This window comes from Hyla sarda, chromosome 3 (genome assembly GCF_029499605.1).
Source record: "Hyla sarda isolate aHylSar1 chromosome 3, aHylSar1.hap1, whole genome shotgun sequence".
Classification (NCBI taxonomy): Eukaryota; Metazoa; Chordata; class Amphibia; order Anura; family Hylidae; genus Hyla; species Hyla sarda.
This window is the reverse complement of record NC_079191.1, coordinates 391,367,707-391,385,245: the sequence shown is the minus strand read 5'-3', so window position 1 is coordinate 391,385,245 and position 17,539 is coordinate 391,367,707. Positions and strand designations below refer to the sequence as shown.

Sequence of the window (17,539 nt, the reverse complement as noted above, 5' to 3'; positions counted from 1 at the left end):
AACGAAGAAGCGTCTAAAAGCGATAAGGGTCAGCTGAAGGACACTTACATTCACTTCTGGCTTTAGGGTCTGCTCTCTAGTAATCTGATGTGTGTTCTGCAATGTTGCATGCCAGCAGCTCCAGTATAGGAAGCCTCGGTAGCCTCCTCCGTCATGTGTGTGTCTGTGGTTGGCTGGTTGGTAGTGGGTGGCTGTCAGCTGGGATGGATTTGCGAAAGGCGGAGTAGTAAACCCCCCCCCCCCCCCCTTTTTCCCCTTCCTTCTCCCACACTGGGATGCACTGGTATTGCTGTATAGGATGTAATGGAGGCTGTGGGGGTATATAATGCAGTGATCATGCGCCCAGGACGTGCTCTGCAGGGCTGCACAGTATACTGAACATACATTACTCATAGGAGGTGGAGGAGAGGGGAGGAGGGAGACTACGTGCACTATTAGTCTATGGTCCTCTGGGCTGTCACATGCCATGTCAGGCACTCCCACTCCCATTGATGAAATGTGCATGTCGAGTGCTCAGCCCTGCACAGTGCATCATCACAGGAGCCGCTGCTGTACACACACACACACGGAGGGGGCACTGGTGCCAGTGAACTTTCCCTGCCTGCACCCCATCAGTAGGGCGGGGGGGGGGGGAGAGGAGAACATCACCCACCTCTCCCCTGTACAGGAGTTTGTTTGCGTTACCTCCCACTTGGAAGCCTCGTATTAATGCCAGCCGATTGATGCCACTTCCTAATTGACTCAAGTGTCACACGTCTCGCGTCAACCCTTAGCCAGAACGCTCTTGCAAACATGTCTTCGCTTCGGAATGGTAAGTGCACCCTCTATTGGCATGGCTGGGTGGCAGGTGAGGGGTTAAGAGAATACGCTGGGTTACCCTTTGCTGATCGGTCAGTCGTGGTGGGGGGCTCGGTATGGCCAGATAGTAGTAGTAGTAGCCACCCTGGTCATTGGGAAGACGAGGAAAAAGGGATGTGATAACAGCAACAGCTGCAGCAGTGGGGAGCTTATTAGCCGGATTGGTTGCATGGGATTTAATAATGTATTTGGTCGGAGCTGTTAACCTGTGGTGGTGTTGCTGCCGCGCTGTGGACGTGGTCTGGATCCTTGATTCCCCCCCCCACCCACCTTCCCCTTGGCTCGCAAAATAGCAGGAATTAGTCGTCAGGATCTGGAGGTCATAGATGACTGCTGCATTGCTGTATCTGTGTGTTCAATGCATGTGTGTGTGTATACTAGTGTGGCTCCAGCTGTTGCAAAACTACAACTTCCAGCATTTCCGGACAGCCTCTGGCTGTCCGGACATGCTGGGAGTTGTAGTTTTGCAACAGCTGGAGGCACTCGGGTTTGGAAACACTTGTATACAGACACTAGGCTTGGGCAGTTATCTCAGCCCGGGCACCGGATGGATCGTATGAATGCCCACTTCAGGTGTCTGATGCCAGCCCCGGGCATCTTCCTGAAGATCTCCTTTACTTACAGTATGTTCCGTGAGAATGCTGTGCATCGTTGTGAAGGAAGTCGATATTGAAAGGCTTTCAATTCCGGTGGAGCCAGCACCAGTAATGTTTTACTTATATGGTAGGGGGGCTGTAAGCTGTAATGTCACGTAAGCCGCAGGGATCAATGATAAAATGTCATGGTGGTATATAGAAAACAGCGGAGCGTGCGTGAGGATCAGTCCCTGTAGTAACCCCATAACTTGGCTCTGACATATCTACTACTACTTTACTATTTCTAAATGATTATCTTGATAAGTTATGACTATTAAAGGAGAAGTCCCATGTAGGACAATTTATCCCCTATCCAAAGTGGGGGTTACATGTCTGATCCGACTGCTGGCACCTCAGCTCTCCTGATGCGCAGACCGGGGGTCAGCACGTGCCCTCAATGCATCTCTATTGGAGAGCCGGAGATGGGCGAGTACAGCGCTCGTGTATCTCTGGCTCTCCCATAGAGATGAATGGAGGGCCGGGGCGCCATACATAAGATAGCGACGGTGCCAGTGGTCGGACCTACATGGGACTACTCCTTTAATTACAAACATTTTATTTATTTATATATACATATATATATATATATATATATATATATATGTATTTATATGTGTGTGTGTATGTATGTATGTATATATATATATATATATATATATATATATATATATATATATAGTTATGACTATTAATTATTTGTGATAATGTTCTATGTTAATTTTGTAAATGTAATAAAAAAATAAAATAAAACTTATTGAAATCGTAATGTGAGTGAAGAGCGGCAGCGTCCACCTTCCGTACAGTTTTAAAGTCATCTCGTAGGTTCTCGTGGTTTAAAATAACTTTGCATCGCTTCCCTGTGGTTCTTAGGGATTGTCCAGTTTACAAAACCAATTTTTCTAATGCTATGAATGAGTTTATAGAGGTTTTTTTTTTCTTTTTTTTTTTCCCCCCTGTTTACAAAGAGTGTCTCAGTCTGGAGGTCCTGTCCTAGATTATAGCCCATTCATTCATTGATTTGAATTGGCACTGTGTAATTCTTCATTTCACCAGTAGTGGCGCTGCAGAAAAGCCGAACACTTACTGCTAACTTTCCTCATAGATTACAGTTGATTGTTGCGGCGAACTGGGGATTCTGTTAATCCCGAAACTGAAGATCCGAGATCTTATTGGGAAGCACTGTTAGAGGCGTTGACCTACGAATCATTTTTTGTACCAAAAAGTCCTGAAAAGCTGTTAGTAGTAATTTCTAGTTTTTACAGCAGTGTTTCCCAACCAACGTGCCTCCAGCTGTTGCAAAACTACAACTCCCAGCATGCCCGGACAGCCGCTGGCTGTCCGGGCATGCTGGGAGTTGTAGTTTTGCAACAGCTGGAGGCACGTTGGTTGGGAAACACTGGTTTATAGCAGATCATTTTTATATAGTATTTTGCAGAATAGATAGTGATCCAGGGTAGTGACGGTATATACAGTGTGGCATCCACAATACAGTGGGTATATAAAAAGTATACGCACTCCTGTTAAAATGCCAGGCTCTTGTGATGTTGTTTTCTTTTTTTGTAAATTTGCTTTGCAATTAAATTGTTCCCGTTTTAGGTAACATTTAGGGTAGGGTTACACATAGCGTATCGAAGCGCATTTCACACTGCAGGAAATCCGCTGCATATTTTCCTATATTTTGGAGCCCAATGTGACTGTGACTAGCGGGCCCGCCTACGACCCTCACTGCGCACACAGGGCTGCCACCCCATAGCCCTGTGTGTCTGCTCATAGAAAAATATGCAGTGTATTTCCAGCTGTGCAGCAGATTTTTTCATAGCGTGAAACACGTCGCCTATACGCTGTGAGTGACCCTACCCTAAAGGTTGAAAAAGTTCTAACATGATTTATCTTTATCTTAGGCTGCATTCACATCTCGTTTCTGCAATATGGTTCCCGTATCCGGTTTCAGTAAAAAAAACGCATGGAACCGTATTGCAAACCGTATGTATAGACATTTCATAGAAAACCGTATGCCAACCGTAGCATCCGGTTGTGTACATTTTGCATCATTTAGTTTTATCCGTTTTTTTTTTTCCCGTACACAAAACCGTAATCTACTACGGTTTTATGTTCGGGTGAAAAACCGGATACAACCCAAATACGTTTTTTTTTTTTTTTTTTTTTTTTAAATGGTGGTCTATGGGAACTGTATGTGCGCACGGTTCCATCCGGTTTGCACATGCGCAGTGCATACCGAAAGTTCTTTCCACAAATAGAACTAGAAGAACTTTATTTAATTAAGGACAAACATAAAACCGTATTCGTTTTTTTCCCCCTCAAAAAACGCATTAAACCGTATGCAACAGGACATCCGTTTTCAAACCCTATACGGTTTAAAACTGTACAGAGGTATATACGGTTGTATACGGTTCTGTCCGGTTTTGAGGCATTATTATGATTATTTTTTTTTTACAAAAAAACTGATACGGGAACCGAATTCCAAAAACGAGATGTGAATGCAGCCTTAGTCTTCAACATTACGAGAACCTGGCGTTTAAAAAGGGTGGGTAAACTTTTCTATATCCACTGTATATACACCCTTAGAAACCAGCGTAAATTGAATGAAATAAATCTGCAAAGCCTGTGGGGGAGACTTATCAAAACCTGTCCAGAGGAAAAGTTGTTGAGTTGCCCATGGCAACCAATCACATCGCTTCTTTCCTTTTTGAAAGGCCTCTGCAAAATAAAAGTGATCTGATTGGTTGCTATGGGCAACTCAGCACCTTTTCCTCTGGACAGGTTTTGATAAATCTCCCCCTGTGTGCGCATGCGCAGACCTGGATATTCGGGGAGTGAGTGAGCATGGGCGTCCTCCAGCCTTAGCGCAGTAGGTGGACATGCACTTTGCTATACAGTTTGAGCACCGTACTATGGAAGTAAATGTCACAACTGTACATTGTGGACAAGCTGCAAGGAAGAGAACGCAGGAGTTCTAGGCGCAGAACGGACCAACACAAAAGAGTAGGTAACAAAAGTAGTTTAATAGACCGTCATGCGACACGTTTCACAGCACAAACGCTGCTTCCTCAGGCAACCTGAGGAAACAGCGTTTGTGCTGCGAAACGTGTTGCAAGATGGTCAATTAAACTACTTTTGTTACCTATTCCTGTCTTCGGAAATCCTGCGTTCTCTTCCTTGAAGCTTGTCCACGATCTTTCTATTGTACCTGGGTAACAGGGCTGCAGAAGGATCGTACTTTTTCCTAATACTCTTTTCTAGAGATGAGTGAACTTACAGTAAATTCGATTCGTCACGAACTTCTCGGCTCGGCAGTTGATGACTTTTCCTGCGTAAATTAGTTCAGCCTTCAGGTGCTCCCGTGGGCTGGAAAAGGTGGATACATTCCTAGGAAAGAGTCTCCTAGGACTGTACCCACCTTTTCCAGCCCACCGGAAAGCTGAACTAATTTATGCAGGAAACATCATCAACTGCTGAGCCAAGAAGTTCGTGACAAATCGAATTTACTGTAAGTTCGCTCATCTCTACTCTTTTCCATTGTTGTGTATGGGCTGTACAACACGCTGGGAAAAGTGCAAACCATACTATGCGTTTCCCATTACTTTGCTCTCTCCTTGTCTCTAGATAATAACTGTACATAGGCTTGTTTAATAGAATTGAATGCTGCTTTTCTGACCTGTCAGGTCCTGCAGCTGGTGTGTCAGGTCCCAGGCTCTTTTTAAAGGGGTACTCCACCCATAGACAACTTATCCTTTGGATAAGGGGTAAGATGTCTAATCACAGGGGTCCCGCCACAGGACCTCCGCGATCTCGGCTGCGGCACCTCAGACATCCGGTGCATGAAGCGAACTTTGCTCCGTGCCAGATGACTGGCAATGCGGGGCGGAGGCTCATGATGTCACGGTCACACCCTGCTCGTGACATCACGGCCATGTGCCCTCAATGCAAGTCTAAGGGAGGGGGGCGTGACGGCCACTTTGGATAGGGTATAAGATGTCTAGGGGCTGAGTACCACTTTAAGGATGAGGTCACACGCAGCATATATGCCGCGTATTTCACACTGTGCAAAATCCATTGCGCAGTGTAAAATATGATGCGTGTTCTATGAGCAGAGACACAAGGCTACCCGGGTCAGCCCTGTGTTCGCAGTGATGTTTGGAGGCGTCAGTCACGTCAGTGCGCTGGCACCAGCTCCAAACCTCACTGCACACACAGGGCTGCTGCCGGGTAGCCTTGTGTATCTGCTCATAGGAGAATTTGCAGCGTATATTTCCCCCTGTGCAGCATGATATACGCTGTATATATACAAAGTGGCAGATAACCCCTTTTATAGTTGTTTGGCATGCTTAGTATTGGGTTTAGTTCTGAGAACCTATGCCCAGTGCTATGTAGGTGGCTCTTACACCTGGTAGCAGTCACATCTAGGGGGAAATTTATCAAAACTTGTATGTAGGAGCAGTTGCCAATAGTAACCATTCAGATTCCAGCTTTATAAACACCAAAGAAGCAATCTGGTTGCTATGGGCAGCTGCACCACTGTTCCTCAGGTTTTGATTCACCGCCCCCCCCCCCCCCACCCCCGCCCCCAATCGTACGTTATCCACTTTGTGAGGAACCTTCTGCATTAGGTAATAAGTGTTAATACTGCAATTTTGATGAAGAAATCTGCTAGTGTTTCATTGCCCAACATAAGCCTCTATGTAACCCAAGGCGAACAGCAGAATATCAGGATTATTTATTACCGTCTCTGATAGCTGTTACAAAACTACAACTACAGGAATGTCTACATACAGTCGTCCCTCAAGTTACAATATTAATTGGTTCCAGGACGACCATTGTATGTTGAGACCATTGTATGTTGAGACCAGAACTCTATGGAAACCTGGTAATTGGTTCTGAAGCCCCAAAATGTCATCCAAAAATAGTGAGGATTAAAGAAAAATAAGTTGATAACTAATAAAGATATAGCAAATCCTTACATATAAAAGTAATAAAGATCTGCTGAGAGCTGTAATCACTGTCTATGTAGAGGACAGGAGCTTCTTCAGGGTCCTGTACAGTACACAGTGTCCTAAAAAAGTAACATAGAGCCGCCCTCACCTGGTGTCCAAAGGAGCAGCTAACTGTGGCATAGGTTAAGAGTACAGAACATGTAATACCTCCCTGTACTGTAGGGGGCGCTACCAGACAGCCAGTGCATTTACTTCAATAATACAAGGGTTTTACCAGTGAATGCCCATTCTGATTGGTCAGTTCTTCCGGCCATTTACACGTTTCACAGATCTGAACTGTACATAACATTGTATGTTGAGTCTGGTTTCAAGTTACAATGGTCCAGGAAGACCAATGTATTTAGAAAATATTGTAACCTGATGCCATTGTAAGTTGAGGTTTCACTGCATATAAATAATTTCTTTTATTACATTTTTACCTTTGAAAAGCATTACCCTAACCCAATTTTGAAAACAATCCTAAATTCTATGATCATGGCAATGATTTCAATTTATAAATGGATATTTATTTGGCAAGATGGAAAATGCTGTTTCTTAGTAGCTTTGACTTCCATACACTCTTGTAGAACTCCAGTAGACTTCTTCCAGTAGGAGAAAAAATTCATAAATGTCTGATTTGGGGCTGGGGGGTTCGACCACTGATTTAAGCAGCAGAATCCAATTGAGTTCTATAGACGAATGCTGCAAGCGGAATTTCCCCATGTAAATGGCCCCAATAGGGCTGTGGTCAAGGATTGAATTCTTGGGATAAGCTACTCTAAATCCTCCTAAATAAAGTCACTGGAAAGTCCCACAAACCCTCTAGTTTTGTCTGGAATGACTGTGTATGACTCTCCCCCACAAATATTGGGGAAGTAGCCGGAGGGAAAGGGGATGAATATTCATAAGCGGGCGGTGCTGCGGACGGGCAGTGCTGACGTCACAGTGCCACTAGGCTCCTGAAAACCTTGCCCGTGTCAGTTACAGCTACATTTACTTATATAGAAAAACAGATTGCGGGCGAAAGACGGGCAAGGTAGGGATCATATGAATCAGCGTCCGCACTGTCCGTCAGTACCTGTGGTTAGTGCGGGAGTGAACATGTGACGGTTTTCTAGGAAACTGGAACTTATGCCCTATTCATAGGATTGGGGATATGTGTCTGATCGTGGGGGGGGGGGGGATCCCTGTAGTCTCCTGTACAGGCCCCCACTTTCTGACATGGTGGTTCTGTCTCAGCCGCTGAGTGGTAGGAGGGCTCCGAGGACTAGTCAGTAGCGGCGTCCTGTACAGTTTCAGTTCCTTGTAGTTCCCCTTTTTAATTCTTATTTTCCGTCAATTTGGACTGTTTTATCTGTGTTTGGTCTTGAATTAGTGATTTATACCTGAACGTGTGAGACTAGATAAACAGAAACTGTTCACTCAGTAGGTGACATAGTAGACGGTGTGAAACAATAAAACACTAACTCCCTGAAATTCCTCATCGTCATCAGCCGCTAAACTAGTTTAACCAAAAGATAATAATTTCTTCATAGTATTTCACACCCTGTGGTCAGACGGTGCGCATACAGCCTAGATCTACAAACTTTGAGGTCCACGGTTTGTATACCACATGCTATAGGGGAATCCGTGCAGATTTCCTGATTGCGGATACAGGTACAAAAAAGGATTTTTAGCCTTAGGGTCCATTCACAATATAAAGCCCATAGACTTCTATGGGACTCTGCATTCCTATTAACACAACGGGGGTTTGAAATCCCATAGAAGTCTATGCTTTAAAGTGGTATTCCAGGAATTAATTTTTTTAATATAAACTGGCTCCGGAAAGTTAAATAGTTTTGTAAATTACTTCTATTAAAAAATCTTAATCCTTTCAATAATTATCAGCTGCTGAAGTTGAGTTGTTGTTTTCTGTCTGGCAACAGTGCTCTCTGCTGACATCTCTGCTTGTCTCGGGAACTGGACAGAGTAGAAGAGGTTTGCTATGGGGATTTGCTTCTAAACTGGGCGGTTCCTGAGACTTGTGTCATCAGAGAGCACTTAGACAGAAAAGAGCAACTCAACTTCAGCAGCTCATAAGTACTGAAAGGATTAAGATTTTTTAGAAGTAATTTACAAATCTGTTTAACTTCCTGGAACCAGTTGAGAGAGAGATATATACACATACACATACAGTGGTCACTCAACATACGATGGTAATTCATTCCAAACGAGCCATCGTATGTTGAGGGATTCGTGCAATGTAAAAAAGTAAAGTCATACTCACCTGTCCCCGCTGCTCTGGATCGCGTCCCCGCCGCTCTGGATCGCGTCCCCGCCGCTCTGGATCGCGTCCCCGCCGCTCTGGATCGCGTCCCCGCCGCTCTGGATCGCGTCCCCGCCGCTCTGGATCGCGTCCCCGCCGCTCTGGATCGCGTCCCCGCCGCTCTGGATCGCGTCCCCGCCGCTCTGGATCGCGTCCCCGCCGCTCTGGATCGCGTCCCCGCCGCTCTGGATCGCGTCCCCGCCGCTCTGGATCGCGTCCCCGGCGCTCTGGATCGCGTCCCCGCCGCTCTGGATCGCGTCCCCGCCGCTCTGGATCGCGTCCCCGCCGCTCTGGATCGCGTCCCCGCCGCTCTGGATCGCGTCCCCGCCGCTCCCGATGGTGTCCCCGGGCCTCCGCTGGGCTCTACTGGTCTTCTCCGCTCCTCCGCTGGGCTCTACTGGTCTTCTCCGCTCCTCCGCTGGGCTCTACTGGCCTTCTCCGCTCCTCCGCTGGGCTCTACTGGTCTTCTCCGCTCCTCCGCTGGGCTCTACTGGCCTTCTCCGCTCCTCCGCTGGGCTCTACTGGCCTTCTCCGCTCCTCCGCTGGGCTCTACTGGCCTTCTCCGCTCCTCCGCTGGGCTCTCCTGGCCTTCTCCGCTCCTCCGCTGGGCTCTCCGGTCCTCTGCTGCCTTCTCCGGTCCTATTGGAGAAGGCACTGCAGGACCAGCGCTGGACCCGAAGGGCACCCCGGAGCATCGTGGAGGAGTTAGTAATACTCACCGCACCACACGGGGAACATTAAGCTGCTATCCGGCAGCAGCTTAAGCATCTTGCGCTGCCGGATAGCACTTAATGCGATGGCCCCGACATAGAAAAGCATCGTATGTCGATGCTGACATCGACATGCGATGGCCTCTGAGAGGCCATTGTATGTAGATTTGATCATATGTCGGGGCCATCGTATGTCGGGGGGGGGGGGGGGTCACTGTATGTGTATATATATATATAAATTTCCTGGATAACCCCTTTAATTTGAGGCGGAATTCCGCAAGCCTAAATTCAGAAGTGTGAATGGGAGTGCGGAATCCCATAGAAGTCTATGGGCTTTAATTTGAGGCGGAATTCCGCAAGTGGAGATTCTGCCGTTTTTGAATAGACCCTCAGTAAATTCACCTGGAATCCACAAAGTGTGGACCGAAAAGGATACAAACACACAGTACTCTCCTCTCAAACTTATGAGTTTAGTGCTAATCCTGTGGTGGTCCTTGGATGGTCCAGTACGTTCTGGAGTCGATGATGTGCTAGTTATATGCTGTTCATACTGGCATCAGTGCCAGTCACATACCAGATTGGCACCCTGTCTATTGTGGACATAGGCTTTTTATCAGATGAATGTACACCATGAGGTACATACCTTTTTAGGCATTTTTGAGGGGGTGTTTTTCATAGATTTTCCGTGGTTGCGGTCACAATGGTTTCCTAGTCTTGGAGGTACATGAGCCGTACAAGCAGCAGGAAGGGATTAATAATTCTCTGGAAACAGTGTGAATTTTATCCTTCCTTTCCTCTAAACTTTAGTTCGAACAATCACAGTTCAGATCAATGTCTTTTGGCTTTTGGCCCAGGAAAAGCTTTCTTCCGAAATTGCTGAGCCCACTTGATACACAGCACTTGTTTGTAACCAGCCCCCAGGACTCATGTATAGCTGGAGATCATATATTTATTGCTGCCAAGGTTCACCACACCCTCTTGTACCTGAAAAGACTTCATTCTCTTAAAGGGGTACTCTGGTGAAAAACTTTATTTTTATTTTTTTTAATTGAACTGGTGCCAGAAAGTTAAACATATTTGTAAAGGACTTCTATAAAAAAAAAAAAAAAAAAACTTACTCCTTCCAGTACTTATTAGCTGCTGAATACTACAGATGAAATTCTTTTCTTTTTGGAACACAGAGCTCTCTGCTGACATCTCTGTCCATTTTAGGAACTGTCCAGAGTAGGAGAAAACCCCCATAGCAAACATTTGCTGCTCTGGACAGTTCCTAAAATGGACAAAGATGTCAGCAGAGTGCTCTGTGTTCCAAAAAGAAAAGAATTTCCTCAGTAGTATTCAGCAGCGAACAAGTACTGGAAGCAATAAGATTTTTTAATAGAAGTAATTTACAAATCTATAGAAAAATTGGGGCTCAGTCATGAATATTAGACACAAATTAATTTATTGATAAGATATTCGTTATATTTGTGTCTTTTGGCCCACAGGACCCATGTGGGTCAGCAGAAATACACTGATATATTAGTCTATACATAAAATATTCAATGCATAAAATATGGCAAATATTATTTAAAACTAATAAAATACAGTAAAATTAAAACATTTTAAAATTATTCGCTAAGTGTCCACACAGTCTGTAGAAATAATGCAGGTAGATAATGTGAATAAATATCTCGGTTGTGGCAATAAATCCAGATGTATTGTCTCTAACGGATACAGCGATTGATACAATAGTAACTGGTCAACAGATGAAACAATTTGTAACCTTTATATGTAACTTAAGGCGGTTCCACGGTATATAACGGTATTTCTTTCACCCCCCCCCCCCCCAAAATCATGTTACCCGCCAGCGCTGTTCTGCTCCCCCCCCCACCAAATCATGTTACCCGCCAGCGCTGTTCTGCTCCCCCCCCAATAAATTATCAGCCCAGCGGGGTACTACTTACATATGTCACCCGCAAGCACCTCCTCCTCTTTGTTGGGGGCTGCCAGCGTTGGAACTCTATACTGTAAGCCAGAGCTTCTTACATGACAGTGGGCTCAGCCTATCACTGGCCGGGGCAGTACATCGCTGCGGCCGGTGATAGGCTGACGGCTGTCCGACGTTCCCGTCCCCAGCGTAAGGCCGACGTAGGTAAGTTAAAGTTTATTTTCTTTATATTTTGCAGCCCGGGCATAGGGATACAGCATACAACAGTGGTCTCCAACCTGCGGCCCTACAGCTGTTGCAAAACTACAACTCCCAGCATGCCGGGACAGCTGTTGGCTGTCTGGGCATGCTGGGAGTTGTAGTTTTGCAACATCTGGAGGGCCGCAGGTTGGAGACCACTGGCGTACAGTATACAGTTCCAGCGCCGGCGGCCCCCAACAAAGAGGAGGAGGGCAGTGCTTGCGGGCGACACATGTGAGTAGTACCCCGCTGGGCTGATAATTTATTGGAGGGGAGCAGAACAGCGCTGGCGGGTAACATGATTTGGTGGGTGGGGAGCAGAACAGCGCTCGTGGGTCACATATGATTAGTTCCCCGATGTGGGGACAGCGCAGCGCTGCGGCTGATAATTCATTCATTCCCAAGGGGGAGGGGACAACCGGTATTGCGGTATGGGAAAAATTCATATCGCGCAGCACAAAAATTTCGGTATTCGGTATGAACCGGTATATCGCCCAGCCCTAGATTCTAGTTCTCTGCACCGTGCGCTACTAGAGACTTTGCGGTTTCAAAAAATGTGCAGCGGCGGTAGTTATTTTTGGTTGCTACTGATTACAGTATTTGAGATGCAATATGGTACAGGTTGGTAGATTGTTGTATGCTAGGTTGGTCGCCGGACGGGTCCCGGTTTCCCAAGCAGTAACAGCACTGCTAGAGACACGGCTCTGTCTCACAGGTATGCAGCGGAGATGGTGTATAATGGAAGCGCTTCTCACATGATAAATAATTTTTAGTTGGTACCTCTATTGTGTTGTCCTGATCGTCAGCCGGTCACTCCCTGGGCAGAGGGTGCACTGTTAGAGACTTGGCCGTCTCAGTTCATACAGCGGCAGCGGTGGGCTTGATCTGAGGGTACTGCAGCAGTTCTCCTGCAAGCAAGAAAAATGGAAAGCCAGCGATGTTCTCGTGGTGTGGATGGCACGTAGTGTCCTGTGATGATTGGCAGGTGCCGTGGGTCGTTGTGTATCGCTGTATCCTTGTGGGATTTTGGTGGATGACACTTAGGATAAATAGTAGTTGAAGGCTGGACACGTTTCAGGTCCTTCATAGGACCTTTCTTCAGCAGCTCAACAATATAAATATAGTGTGTATATTTTGTCTCAGAACAGAGATATACAGACAATAGCTTTAGGGACAAGCCAGGATATTTTCACTCCAAAAATACAATTTTTTTTTTTTAACCAATGTATATAACAAATATACATATGTTATTTTCTACATTATGTAAAAAGTTTTTGCAATGACAGGTACACACACCAAAAAAATCTACATGTAGCAGGGGGTGGTACCTCTGCCTGGCATGCCACCTCACTTGCCCTCACAACCAGCCTCCCCACTTGACTGATGTACAAGGATTGGCTATCAAGGGTGAAATGGGAAATGAGGACAAAAGGGCTGTGCCCGGATGGGATACTAAAGCAGCTTTAGGTTAAGAACTAATTTAGGTTGATTTATTAAGTTTGGCAACCGCTTTCGGCTCCAGGAAGGGTACAGTTTGCTATTATATCCATACAGCTACGCTGGCATCTCTTAGAAGTAAATACAGCTGACATATTCCCTTTAAGTTGTATGTCTGCAGAAATGTAGAAGTATAAACCTAGCCTTGGTCCTGAAGAAAGCTCTTATGAAGATGTTATCCGGGTTTTAATAACGCTTTCCTATTGTGCCTGTGATGCCAAGTTATATCTTGTGTTTTACTTGCTTCACATATGTGGGGTGGAGGACTCCTTTTTTGTGATTTCAGCCCCCCCAGGTTCAGCATTCCTCCGGTCTGTGTATGACTGTTGTCTCGAGCCTTTTCCAGTATCCTGTTCGGCTTGGCATCATATGATCACAAGGGGCTTGGATAAGGGGATAAGATGTCCTAGGCCAGAGTACCCCTTTAAGTGCCGCTGTCATGTGATCTCACCATCTCCCAAACAGCAGGGGACATATAGGTTGACACGGTTGCACTTATGGCTGGACCTCACACGTCATCAGAGGGCTGACTTGTCGGGGAAGACAAGAAACCAAGCCCCATGTGATCAGCTGTTGTCTCGAGCCGAATAGGATGCTGGGAAAAGCTTGAGACAACAGTCATCCAGAGGAGACTGAATGACAAGTTAGGCCATTAAAGCACCTAACATATAACTTGCCATCACAAACACCATACTGAAAAGTTATTAAAACCTGGATAAACCCCCTTCAAACTCTTTCAATGGCTGTACCAATAGTATAATGTTTTAAAAAAAATAAAATATTTTTGGGTCCACATCTGCTTGATCAAACTTACTATGGATTCAAAACCATGAGGCAAATTTGCCCAAATAATGCATATAGAAAAGACTTGTCCTGGAAAGACTTTGGGGGGGGGGAGATTCATCAAAACCTGTGCAGAGGAAGAGTGGTGCAGTTGCCCATAGCAACCAATCAGATTGCTTCTTTCATTTTCCACAGGCCTCTTTAGAGGCCTGTGGAAAATGAAAGAAGCAATCTGATTGGTTGCTATGGGCAACTGCACCACTCTTCCTCTGCACAGGTTTTGACAAATCTCCCCCTTTTGTCTTTTCTAGCAACATGTTCCTAACGTAGCTTCTAAGAAGTGGCCATGTCATGATGTGCACAAATCCTGGGGCTGCACAATGTTCTGTAAATGGCTGGATACCCCCTTTAATAAGTGTTCAGTGCCCAAAGATGTAGTGACCTTTTGAAAATGGCTTTCCATCTATCTGTCTATATATTATATTTTGTTTTACATGACCTTTTCCTCAATCCATAAATACCCTTCAGTGTAAAAATACAGTTGAATAAACAGAAGTGTCGGCATGTAACAAATGGCGCAATGACCTCCTGGTATTTCTCAGTAGGGGGGGTAGAGTTACCGGAGAAATGTACAATGTGTTACCGTGGGGATTTAACATTGTACTTTAGGTTATTACGTTATATTGTGATTTATCATTCCTCTGTCTTCTCACTTACTGGATGGATCAGAACAGATTTTTGGTAAGCGTCGTCCTCTATGGTTTTCTGAATGGCGGAGGGGGTGTTGTATCTCTGTAATCAACATTTACATGTTTTCTTGGCTTCACGCTGTTTCGAGTTACTTGATTACTTAGAAGGCCAAAAGAAATTGGCAAGGGTTCATACAGTGTCTTCAAGTAGCTTTTCACATTTTCTCAATGGGAAGAAGTATATAGCGAGTTTCATGGTACACTATATAGTATAGCCACATATCCAGTGCAATTCTTGGCCAAATTGTCTCATAGCCAACTTTTACTGTTCTCTGCTGATATGAAAGACTTCTGCTTCCATTATTTGTATTCCTCGGCATCCCGCTGACGCTATTTTAAGCAGACTGATAACTGGGATTTTGTAATAGTGCATTAGTCTGGAAAGGTGTCACTAGGGGACTCTTTTCGGCTATAGAAGTGAATGGGTGCTGCTGCTCACGTTAACAGTATACATTGGTATCCAGTTTTTGGCGGGATACTGACTAATACAATTAACTGGGTAGGAATGCAGTATGACTGTACCCTGAAGAACACATGCATGGTTAGCTAAGTGTGCACATGTATGCAGGGAAGTCGCGTTGGTCACCACTGTTTTATGTTTGACCAGCGTTAGGCTGTACTTTGAACAAGAAAGAGGGTAAAGGGCAACAGGAGGGTAGAGTAATACACTTTGGGGAACCAATCATGTCTTCCAGAGCAAGATCTATCCTGTGCCGGACTCTCCCTTGCTGCTTCTTAAGGTTTATAATGTGTCCTTACGTCCTCTTTGCGATGCAACGTCTCTCCATATGAGCTATAAGGGCATTTATCCTTCATAGATGCAGTAGGCCCCTTGCTCAGGAAACCCCTCTAAAGACCACACATTAAAGGGTACCTCTCATCAAAAAAACTTTTGATATATTATAGATTAATGTATGCAGAATAACTTTACAATTGCATGTTATTAAAAAATATGCTTCTTTCTATTTAATTTTCCACTTCGAAGAAATGACCACTAGGGGTCTCCCTACCAGTCCTGGCAGCAAGCATTTCAGACTCATGCTGGAGTCCTAAACACTACGAGCTGCCAGTCTGCTTTGTTCACAAAGGAGAACACTCAGAGCTGCCAGCCTGCTTTGTTCACAGCCTGTTTGGCTGTGAACAAAGCAGGCTGGCAGCTCTGAGTGTTTAGGACTCCAGCATGAGTCAGAAATGCTTGCTGACAGGACTGATCGGGAAAAATACAATAGAAAGAAGCATATTTTTCATTAATATGCTATTGGAAAGTTATTCAACATTCATTAGTCTAAAATATATCAAAAGTTTATTTGATGAGAGGTACCTTTTTAAAGAGAAACTCCCGTTATAGTGGCCTGGACTACTTGAAGACCTTTTGCTTCAAAAGTGACTTCTGAAGTCCACAGGATCAGTGATCTCTTGGACTGTACCTCGCTAGTAAAAACATAAAAATAAACCAGTTCTACGAAAAGTAATAATGTATTACATAATCGCTCATGGTTTATAATGAATACAAATCTTCCCTCTCCTTTCAATGTATCCTATTGACTTGGAACGAGTAGGAGTGTTAATGAAGGAACCCAGTCTATACATATGTTTTTGTTTTCCTGACATCAGGTGGTGTCTTAAAATATCGCCGCTCGGTTACTATGGGAATACGTGTCTAATGAGCCGTAATTAACGGAGCCAAAATGAAGATAAAGAATTTATTTGATTACTTTCCAACAAATAAAAGCGACACTCCAAAGAGGGTGTGAAACGTTTCTCGGTAACACATTGCCTTAAAAGTTTTTAATTGGGTTGTGAGCAGAATCCCTAATTAACAAGTCTACGATTGCCCCCAAAGCATAGGTTACATGCAAAATACAGAGCCTCGGCTTCAGGAGAGGCGTAAAAGTATAGTACAATGAGTTTGTCATACGCTTGAGTCAAGAACATTTGGAAGACTGAAGGTTCACGGAGTTCAGAGCGGTTACTTCAGTCCTTTATATTATAGAAGTGAGGAGTCTCATGCGTAGCCCTCAGATGTGCAGTTTACATTCATTGCTGTTGTGTTTGGACACTAAATCTACACAAATCTTGTAAACCAAGAATATCTATTTTTAATCTGAATAGTTTATAATTTCTTTCTGGGGTCATTGATTATTATTTTTTTTATACTAGATATGTAGTGGTTACTAGGCCTTTGTTGATCAGATAAGTCATTTTCAAATTGGACATAATGTCACCAAACTCCAAAAATGGGCTGGACAAAATTATTGGCACCCTTAACTTAATATTTGGTTGCACACCCTTTGGAAAAAATAACTGAAATCGGTCGCTTCCTATAACCATCAATAAGCTTCTTACACCTCTCAGCCGGAATGTTGGACCACTCTTTCTTTGCAAACTGCTCCAGGTCTCTGGGAGGGGGCGTGACAGCTCCCATAGGCTTGCATTGAGGGGGTGGAGCGTGACATCACACGGGGCGTCACAATGCTCCAGCCCCGTGATCGACAGTACTCCGACCCGGAGTGAACATGCTCCGGGGACTGATTTTAACGGGGTGCGGCGTGCAAGATAACGGGGGTCCCCAGCGGCGGGACCCCCACGATCAGGCATCTTATCCCCTATCCTTTGGATAGGGAATAAGATGTTTAAGTTCCGGGGTACCCCTTTAAATGTCAACTGATAGTTCTCGCTGACACTGATGCTCCCTGAGCCTGCAGGACAGCTTGATTATCTTTGGAACTTGTTTGGGGCTGCTTATCCACCATCCGGACTATCCTGCATTGATACCTTTCATCAATTTTTCTCTTCCGTCCACACCTTGGGAGGTTAGCTACAGTGCTATGGGTTGCAAAC

General features: G+C 45.0%; 1 protein-coding gene across 1 annotated transcript in view; it reads left to right on the top strand.

The window, feature by feature from the left end:
- Positions 1–378: 378 nt before the first annotated feature.
- UGP2 (UDP-glucose pyrophosphorylase 2) overlaps positions 379–17,539 on the top strand; it is a gene marked incomplete in the record, with an annotated part of 100,819 nt that continues 83,658 nt past the window's right edge. The window contains 1 exon segment of the mRNA XM_056567987.1: positions 379–811. Within this exon segment, the coding sequence (XP_056423962.1) occupies positions 793–811 (19 nt within the window).